The sequence below is a fragment of the Silurus aristotelis genome (assembly GCF_946808225.1).
Source record: "Silurus aristotelis genome assembly, chromosome: 16".
In the NCBI taxonomy this organism is placed as follows: Eukaryota; Metazoa; Chordata; class Actinopteri; order Siluriformes; family Siluridae; genus Silurus; species Silurus aristotelis.
This window is the reverse complement of record NC_139589.1, coordinates 11,031,817-11,042,026: the sequence shown is the minus strand read 5'-3', so window position 1 is coordinate 11,042,026 and position 10,210 is coordinate 11,031,817. Positions and strand designations below refer to the sequence as shown.

The 10,210-nt window shown below is 38.8% G+C and overlaps 1 protein-coding gene across 1 annotated transcript; it reads right to left on the bottom strand.

Annotated features, from left to right (window-relative positions):
- Positions 1-6,475: 6,475 nt before the first annotated feature.
- On the bottom strand, positions 6,476-8,580 carry exd1 (exonuclease 3'-5' domain containing 1). The gene has a single exon (XM_083563838.1). It carries the CDS (start codon positions 8,483-8,485, stop codon positions 7,052-7,054), a length of 1,434 nt encoding a protein of 477 aa, XP_083419964.1. The 5' UTR covers positions 8,486-8,580; the 3' UTR covers positions 6,476-7,051.
- Positions 8,581-10,210: the final 1,630 nt, after the last annotated feature.

The following is a 10,210-nucleotide window of genomic DNA, read 5'->3' as shown; positions in this document are numbered from 1 at the left end:
TGGTTCAGGGTGAGGGTTGGACTATATCAAGGATCGGCCCTGAGCCCTTTCCTGTTTGCAGTGGTGATGGACAGGTTGACGGACGAGGTCAGACAGGAGTCTCCCTGGACTATGGTTTGCGGATGATATTGTGATTTGTGGTGAGAGTAGGGAGCAGGTTGAGAAGAGCCTGGAGAGGTGGAGATATGCGCTGGAGAGAAGGGGAATGAAAGTCAGTAGGAGTAGGACAAAGTACATGTGTGTGAATGAGAGGGAGGGCAGTGGAGTGGTGCGGTTGCAGGGAGAAGAGTTGGAGAAGGTGGAGGAGTTCAGGTACCTGGGGTCAACAATGCAAAGTAATGGAGAGTGTGTTAGAGAAGTAAAGAAAAGAGTGCAGGCAGGGTGGAGTGGGTGAAGAAGAGTGGCAGGAGTGATTTGTGATAGTAGGGTATCTGCAAGAATGAAGGGGAAAGTTTATAAGACTGTGGTGAGACCTGCGATGTTGTATGGATTAGAGACAGTGGCATTGGGTAGAAGACAGGAGGTGGAGCTGGAGGTAGCAGAGCTGAAGATGTTGAGGTTTTCGTTGGGAGTGACGAGGATGGACAAGATCAGAAATTAGTTTATTAGAGGGACAGCGCATGTAGGACGTTTTGGAGACAAGGTGAGGGAGGTGAGATTGAGATGGTTTGGACATGTGCAGAGGAGGGACATGAATTATATTGGTAAAAGAATGCTGAGGATGGAGCCACCAGGTAGGAGGAAAAGAGGAAGGCCAAGAAGGAGGTTAATGGATGAGGTGGTGAGGAAAGACATGCAGGTAGTTGGTGTGAAAGAGGCAGATGTAGAGGACAGGGTGGTATGGAGACGGATGATCCGCTGTGGCGAACCCCTAATGGGAGCAGCCGAAAGAAAAAGAAGAAGAAGAATGAAGCTTCTAGCACATTATTCTAAATGTTTCCTTACAACACTTGGACATATCTAATGGAACAGCTAACCACTACCAAAAATCTAAGTAACATGTTTAATACACAGCTGTAAACATCAAACGATCTGGCTAGCTTGTCTTGCTCACTCAGCCCAGCTAAATGCTTACCTTTACATGTTTCTGCATTGTGAAATGCAAGTGTTGCACAATTTGCAGATGATCATAAAGCACTCAAAACTGAAGATCTGTTAAATTGGGCCTAGGATGCACATCTGTCTCCACTTACACAGACATTGTTGCTGCTGACTAAGCATTTGGCACCTGAAATGTAGACTTTTGGCAGACAACTGCTTTATTTTCTATTGGGTCTTGAAATTGGATTATATCAAAATTGCACATACTGTCTTTTAACTGGTGCAGTTTGTAGAAATGTTGCCTCACAGCTTTAAGGTCTCTGGTTTGGTCCTAAGATCCAAATCCAAGTACTCAAGTGATATGAGAGTACATGTCCAATTTAATAAATTAATATCCAATGATAAGAAAAGTAAGAAAGGAGAATCGATTTTCGTATCATCAAAAATGTAGAAACTTAATAATCTGTTGAACCACAATCAGAAACATTCTAGGGGAGAAAACAAGGTTACAGTATTTTGATTATATACTGTAAGTGTGCACATCCTTTTATAGTTGGGCATGTAGCTCTGTTCAGAATGAACAAAACACATTCAGGCTCATGTTCAATACTATCATCATTTATAATTAAAGGATTAATCCCAAATAAAGACCAACTGGGTCTGCAGGATTTTCTTCACATCTTCATCTGACTGCTAAAATCAATGCCTGTGAAAATGCTTAAACAGCATGTACAATAGATAGCTCACTGTCAATCTGGAAAGGGGTATCAAATAATTTACAAAACAAATATTAAGAAGTGGAAAAAATAGAGAACCATGACATCACCATGAACAGGGTGATGTAATATTTACAAAATTACAAGGTAAACATTCACCAAGAGATCCATAGTTGCCAAAAGATTTACAGCAGCATTAAAGGATCTGCGGGAATATCTGATATCTGGGGTCTGATTACTCTCTTGTGATACAAATCTCTCATATTCTTCACATGACAGAGCTGTGGAGTATAGTGGCCCATTCTAATGTAAAACATCAAACCTCAACTAATTCACTCCAAAACAAGTGGAAAAATGTTTAATGGTTATATGAGTTCAATTCCAAAATGTATGTTTGATGCAAAACTAAAAGCATATCAGCAACATCTTACCCACAGTGCAACATGACTGATGTACAATCTACAATGCTTTTATAAGAAACAGTAAGAACATATGGGCAGTTCAAGTGGTGCCATGATAATGGACACAAAAAGACACAGAAAAGAGTGCCTCAGCAATATTTAGGGAGTGTGCAAACGTATACATCTAGGTTTTTTTTTTTTCACTGAATGTTTAAATGTTTCCATTTTATATTGAGGGTAGAAAAAGTTCTGGCATAGTTTGTCTGTGTTGTTTTTTGAACACCTTAAAACCTTTTGTATTTTAGTGCATTTTTGTATTAGTGCACTTTTGTATTTTAGTGCATTTCATTGTATTTCATTGCTCTCCACCTCTGCATGTCAGGCAAAACTGCAGCTCAGGAACAGATATGAGTTAATACAGGAAAGATGACATTTAAAACAAAGAAAGTTTGGATGCAATCGATGATAATCAGATTATACAGCTATTGAACTAACTTTTAAAAATAAATCTAACCTTTAGATTAATGTTGCTTATTGCACAGCTAGCATATACAGTATATATATATATATATATATATATATATATATATATATATATATATATATATATATATATATATATACACACACACACACACACATGCACTTTTTTTTCTCTCTACTAGATCTTTTAGTACAGCTGTGGACATTTGTCATCATTTAGCCATTAGGGCTGTTGTATTTTATTAAGGTACTCATGAGGGGTCCTTGGGTGCAGATAGCGTTCCAATTCATCCCAAAAGTTTCTTATAGGGTTGGGGTCAGTGCGCTCTAGAAGGCCAATTATAATCTATTACTCAAACCTATTTTCTCTGAGACCACTTTGTGCACAGGGGCATTGTCATGTTGGAATAGGTTTGGGTCTTCTAGTTTAAGTGTAGGGAAAATGTAATGCTTCTTCCTCCAAGCACATCCTATACAATTTTGTGCTTAAATGTGTTTTAGAAATTAAATTACGCTTTTAAATTCAGGAATGGTATATAGGTAATGATTAATTTTCTGCAGCTCTGAAAACATTTGACAGCATATTAACATGCTTCTTGTTCTCATAATATTAACATTTTTAAATATTATCTGTAAAAAATGTGATCTAATTTAGCAAATATATATAATTGCTGATATGATAAAGCTTTCTGCAAGTATATGCCATTAGGAATTATGAAAGGAGCCTCCAGTTTCAGCATTTTGTAACAGTCAATGTATTTTTATGAAGTGAAAACTCTTCCAGTTTCTGGGTACCATTATAAACTTTTTTTTTTTTTTTTAGCAAAAATAACTACTATAATGTAATTAAGAACAGGAACTAACTTGTTTCAGTGACATTCTACACCAATAAACTTTAACTACAAACACATAAAGAGTACAAGATAAAAGAAATTATATTTTTGTCTTTAAAAAAAGTGAAAAAACTCAGGAAAGTTTCGTTATAAGGACATAATCACCTCTGCAGTGGTATCAATGACACACACACAAACCTGTCACATGAGGAATCTTTAGTAGAGGGTATGCAGTCATTACGCTATGTTTTCCAATTACATAAAACTTGCTAATTTAGGTGCACAATAAGCCTATAAAGACTCTTTCTTTAACAGCTCAGACACTATTGTTCTTCTTTAAATGTATTTTTTATCTCTTTAGAGCTACAGTTAGGACATAAAGCAGGACGGAAGAGTAAATGCTCCTTACAACTAAGCAAAGTGTCATGCTTTGGCCTTCATAGAGGTCAAGAGAAGGTCACATCAATCAACGGTGGAAAAAAGGCCTTCTGTCCGTCCTACTGCTCTCTCCCAGCACCTGAGTGATGACGGCCTTGCTCCAGATAAGAGCCGATCCATTGGCCTGATTTGTGGGCAGCAGACCAATTTCAATACCCGTCTGTGTGCTGATAGATGAGGCCTGCCTTTGATAAAGAGCCAATTTGCCGCAGGGCCGATGGGAACGGAATTGCTGCAGTTGCCTTTATTTTGTCTTTCTCCGCAATTCAGACAGGAGTAGAGCTGAAGAACGAAGAGATAGAAAAAAGGAAAAAAACAGAGTGGCAGAAAGCTTAAATTCCAAACGCCTCTTGATTAGCAGCAAAGACAAAGCTATATTTTTTTAGTTCAGTAACTTAGTTGTGGAGAATTTCTTAGACGTTTAGGTGTTTCAGATGAAACATATGTAATACACCAATAATATATCTCTCACCATCAGGCTGTGGTTCAATCTACAGTTCATGCAGGTGTAGACATGAATGGCCAGAGAGATGTTGTGTAATTTCATGCTTTTAACATCCTAATGAGATCATGTGGGAGGAGAAGGACATCTATAGACAGGAGATTCTTTACAGTTGAGGGGAGACAGGAAAGACAGTTAATTTGCCATTGACAGGTTTGTTACTCTCAGTGTTCATCATTCATCTTCTATACCACTTATTCTACATTGGGTCAGATGTGAGCCTGGAGTCTATACAGTCTATACCAGGGCAAAACAAGGATACTAAGCAGGGGGGACATGCTAGACTCTGGTGCACACACACACACACACACACACACACACACACTATGGACGATTTGGAAATGAGCCAATAAGTCAACAATGCATGTCTTTAGACTTGCAGGGTGAGAAACCTAGAGCACCTGAAGTACTGTGAGAGCATGCAAACTCCACAAACACAACTGAGGCAGAATTGAAATGTAAAATGCCTCTCATTAGTCTGTGAAATTAACCTGTATGACGAAATCATTTTAACAGCTCAGTGTAATATAAAAACATGGTCAGAAGGGGAATGTAGGCGAATCATTATTACTCAATGTTACTTGATTACATTTCATTAAAACCCCAACACACCTTTTACTGCTTGCCAATTAATTTCAATTTGCAAGCATCATTCAAATATGCTCTCCCTGTTTTCTTTATAATGACCATCTGTACTTTCATGCAGTTACCTTTACAGCCAATCATGTGGCAGTGGCGCAACGCAAAAAGAAAATCATGCTGATAAAGGTCAAGAACTTCAGTTAATATTCACATTAAATATCACAATGAAGAAGTGCGATCTTTGTGATTTTAAACATGGCATGGTTGTTAATATCAGATGTATGATTTAAGAATTTTTTAAAATGCAGATCTTTTGAGATTCTCCCACACACTAGTCACTAGAGTTTGCACAGAATGGTGTGAAAACCGTATTGATAAGAGAAGTGAGAAGAAAAAACCTAGATATGAGCTGCCATGAAGGATATAGAAGCTTTTTACAACTGTGGTGAACAGAAAAGCATCTCAATATGCACAAAACGTTGAAAACATTAAATGAATTTCTAGAAGTTTCTATAGTAGAAGACCACATAAGGTTTCACTGGTCAGACATCTAAATGAATCAAACTAAGCAGTTAACAATTATAATAAAATGACCTGGTTGCCAGTCTTCAGTTCAGCTGGGTGGTTTTAGTGCGTGTCCTTGATAGCCTCCGATTATCGTTTTCTACAAGTATACATTTAGCTCTTTCTTGAAAAAAATTGCAACCTGCATGTTCAAGAATGAGGAAAAATATAAGCTGTTGAGGAAGTGACTTTCTAGCTGCTATAATGTAAGTGATAACAGAAACTAACTGGTTTTGCAGACATTCCACATCATGTAATTAAACCAAAAAAAAACACAAAAAATTAAGATGCTTTTTAAAAAAATTCAATAGAAATTGTATTAAATCACTGTTGTGCATGTTGGTAAACCCCTTGTCATTATCTGTTAGGTAAATAATTAGCATTTAAGACTTCTTTTCAGCTTGACCTCTGACTATTACATAGCACAGGTATTGAAGAATCTGTCTAAAAAGTAGATATTTCATAGCTGTAAAAGTCACAATATCAACAAATACACATTTGCCATGGTGAAATAAATGAAATATTACAATTAATCTTAATATCAAGTCAAATCAATTCCCTGTGAATTAAATGTTACTATAGAAACAATAATGTATCCAAACGTGATTTACAGCTGCACCACTATCGGAGAATAAAAAATGGATGAAACTCCAGAATTCAATGGTGCTATATTATAAGTAGTTTTAACATCTCTGCCTGCAGTTCGGATAAAAGCGTTAACTCTTTCATACACGCTTGAGCAAAGGGTGAAAGTGACTGCGCGAGCTCTGACAGGGCCACAACTCAGAGATCACTTCATTATGAAGCGACTTTTTCAGCCACATACTGTGTTAGTGAAAGGAAAAACATCAGTCAGTGTGAGGTTGAACAGTTGCAGACCGCTGGGCCTGTCCATGCTGACTGAACGGCACATGATTAAACACGCCATTGAACATTTATTATAATGAGGTACAGTAATGAAAACAGGGACAGTACAACTTTCCACTGCATTATTAATGCACCCTGAGAGCCACAGGAACATTTAACACAAATTATTGATCAGCTACTCGTTAACTAAACAGATTAAACTCAGCATGTGAGGGGTTTTTTTTATTCTATAAGCAACACTGCCCCTATGAGCATAACACCTGTACTGCAGATGTCAAAATAGTCAAATAACAAAACTTTTGTTTGAAAATTCAAACCCCAACTTTATCTTTTTATATCTTAAAATAAAAAGCTTGGGTAACAAGACAAAACATTTTTTGTTCCAAAAATTGAATACATATACAGCCAACAAGCAAGTTCTCTATGGCTTTTTTTAACCTAATGTATCTAATAACTAATGGAAAAATCAACAAGCAAAACATTTTTCTGCACATACGCAGTTTACAAAACTACTTCCAAATCACTTTGAACATAGCACAAGCCGAGACACTGTCAAAACAGAAAATGCCACTTCAGATTTATACATGCACTTTTACAGACATTTCTTTTCGATGTGATTTGGGGCTACAACTGTTTGTTAAAGAGTCCTCTTCCCATGACCGGCAAAGAACAGAACCTGTTTTGAGCTACACCCCCCATGAAGGCGAACGGTTCTGTCTTTGCAGTGCTTGTCTGGCGTAGTGCACTTTCACTGATGGGTTCCAGTGGGGCAGAAAGCATAAGTCCCCTTCCTAAACTCAGCATAGTAGCCGTCTTCTTGTCTGGTACGCTTCCGTCTTCTAATGTTGACGTTTCAGGAAAAGAGGGACACCTTTTTCCAGCATCCAGGCTGTAATCCAGCACCTCAGGCTGTTCCTGAATCTCGGAGTCTGGCTTTGAAGTAGGCTTGATATTGTAGCGGTCCAGAAGTCCATCCTTGGTGATGTTGTAGTGGTCCACAGCCCTTTTCTGTCTCTCACGCTTGATCATGTCAATCTCACGCAGCTCGTGAGGGAGCTCCAGCCCGCTCTTGCCAATGTCCTCTGTGTGTATAGGATTTTCCTGACCGCTCTTTAGATAAGAGTCCACCAGACTGGTGTAGTCAGACATCAGAGCATCCAAAAGTACAAGACGGAGAGGTTGCAGGTGGATCACAGACAAAGCCATGACTTTTAGGAGCGGAGCAGGGCAGGGACGGACATACCAGACTTGTTGGTCTTCCCTACAGAGCTGATCTTTGATGCTCAGAGAGGACAAGGGCATTTTTAAGTGATCGTTGATGACCTGTTGCAGCACACTCACCCGCGTGGGCAGGAATCCCCCTGTCTCTGCGTAAAAGTGCATCACATCTGCAACCTGAGTATCAAACACGTTCAGCAGATTCACGCCAAACTGCGCACTCAGACACCCGGAGATCCTCCGGCAGTCGTGCATGACTTTCAGGATGTTCTTGCTCTCCAGAATGGTGGAAAGGCCATTTCTGAAAGCTCGGGCACCCAGCAACAAGATGTCAAAGAGGTACACGTTGTTTTTGGTTGCCACCTGCAGCCAGCAGAGCCTCTCGTTCTGAAATGCACCAACTCCATCCAGACCAAGCCCGATCACCTGCTGCTTCCGGATGTGCATCAGTGCAGGACCAAACTTCTCGTGGAACTCATCTACCACCACGTAGTTCACGGAGTGCTCTTCCTCCTCTATCACTCCATCATCAAACAGCGTACTTCTGTAGGGCTGAAACTCAGCCAGGCTCAGCTGGCCGACCTTGCCATGATCCTCATCCTCCAGGGGGTCAGTGTTAGACGAGGGAGCAAACTCAACATTCTGAATTTCTTGTCCAAAGAAGAGTTTAGCTCCGCGAAACCGGCTGCCGCTCCGGATCTCAACCACGTCATCTAAGATGATGGTCTTGTTCAAATTAATGCGTTGAACGATGCCCTCAAATGTGCTCTCTTTTGTTATAAGTCGAATGCGTTTACTTTTAAAGCTCTCAAAAAACTGATAGTCGTCCAAAGACACCATTTTAAAGCATGTATATATTTATTCTAAGCATTTTCTGAACACGTTTGAGGTTCGGAGAACCGTTTATGGTATGTGTCGTAAAAAGTGACGTAAATTTCCTGCGAGCTTTATTGTTCTTGTTGTTTATAAGTTCTGTGTTTAACAGATTCGACTTTTACATTTATTTGCATAGAGATTAAAAAGAAAATAATAATAATTATTAATAATATTAATATTAATAATACTAATAAAACGTTTTATGAGACACTTGAACATTACATTTTCTTTTTTTGTTTTTTTTAACCAAGAAAAACGAAAAGCATGGAAATTAACAAAGGAAAATATTGTTGAAGCAAAAAAAAAAAAAAGGGAGTTCCATCTTCTAAAAAAATTTTCTTTGACCAAACAAATATATAAATGAACAGATGTTGGTACAAAAACGCAATAAACCCTTAAACTTGTATTTGTATTAAAATAAATCCTTCCTTAGCTTTCCTTTCACTAAACTTTTGTTTTCTTTCTGACCTTGAGGTCCAATTTACTCTAAGCAATCAATAGGATTTAGGTGCAGTCCATGGTAGATTCTATGGTAGATAACGCTTCAGCCAACTATTTGCACTCTCTCTTTCTTTCTTTCTTTCTTTCTCTCTCTCTCTCTCTCTCTCTCAGAGCTTGGAGGTATACTTCAAGTTATTGTCTTGTTGCATGGTGAAGATGGTTCCAATTTGGCAGACACCATTATCCCTTAGCCCTTAACCTTATATAATGTATGAGCAGACATATTTATGTCGTATAGTATATGTTGTGTGTGATAAAGATATAATTTATATATTTTACATGGTAGATATTTAGAGATGAAAAAGTAGTGATAATGCCCTAAGAATTATTACAACATGCACAAAAATGAAGGAAATATGTGAGATGATTGTCTGTGAGTGTCCATGTGCTGTCAGTGGCCAGTATGCTGATATTAAAGTGTGGGTGGTAGTGGAGACATGAGTGAAAGGGTGTGAATAGAAGCAATGACTAAATCACAGTTTATTCAGGATCATGACACCGCTAGGCTTCAAGCTGCTGGTTCTGAATTGAATGCTGTTGAATTGTCTGCTTTGTGGCAGTCTGATAAACAGTCAATGTGCTGGATGATTGCATTCTGTGGTTATTTTCAGAGCCTTCTTCAGACTTTGTGTATGTCCTTACATGTAAGATGGCCTTGCAGTCACAAATGGAAAAGCTTCCAAACCAGACAGTCGGGCTACTTTTCAGGTGCATTTGTAGAAGTTGGTCCAGATGTAACAGGGAAGACCAAACTTTCTTTAGAAAGTAGAGCCACTGATAAGCAGATTTAATTACTGTCTTCGGGTAAAGCGACCAGGTCAACAGCATAACCACTGTACAAGGGAACAGTCATCTCCCTAAAGCCGCCTGTAGTCCACAATCATCTCCTTACTTTTGGTGATGTTATGGCCTATACAGACCTTTCTGTGCTTGGTGACAATTGTAATTGAATGAGGGAACAGGAAAGGAGTGAGAACATGTTCTTGTAGACCTCCTGTGTTCAGAGACAGTGTGGGGAAATATGGTCACAGATTCTCATCACCTGGGGCAGTGCTAGAATTGAGTCAAATCTTATGTGGGGGTCCCCAGTTGTTGGGGTTGTGGAGGGTGGGGGGTGTCTTCTTTCTGTCAGATTCAGCTATTTACAATGTAACACAAAACATTGTGAAAGTGTTTAAGGAACTGTTT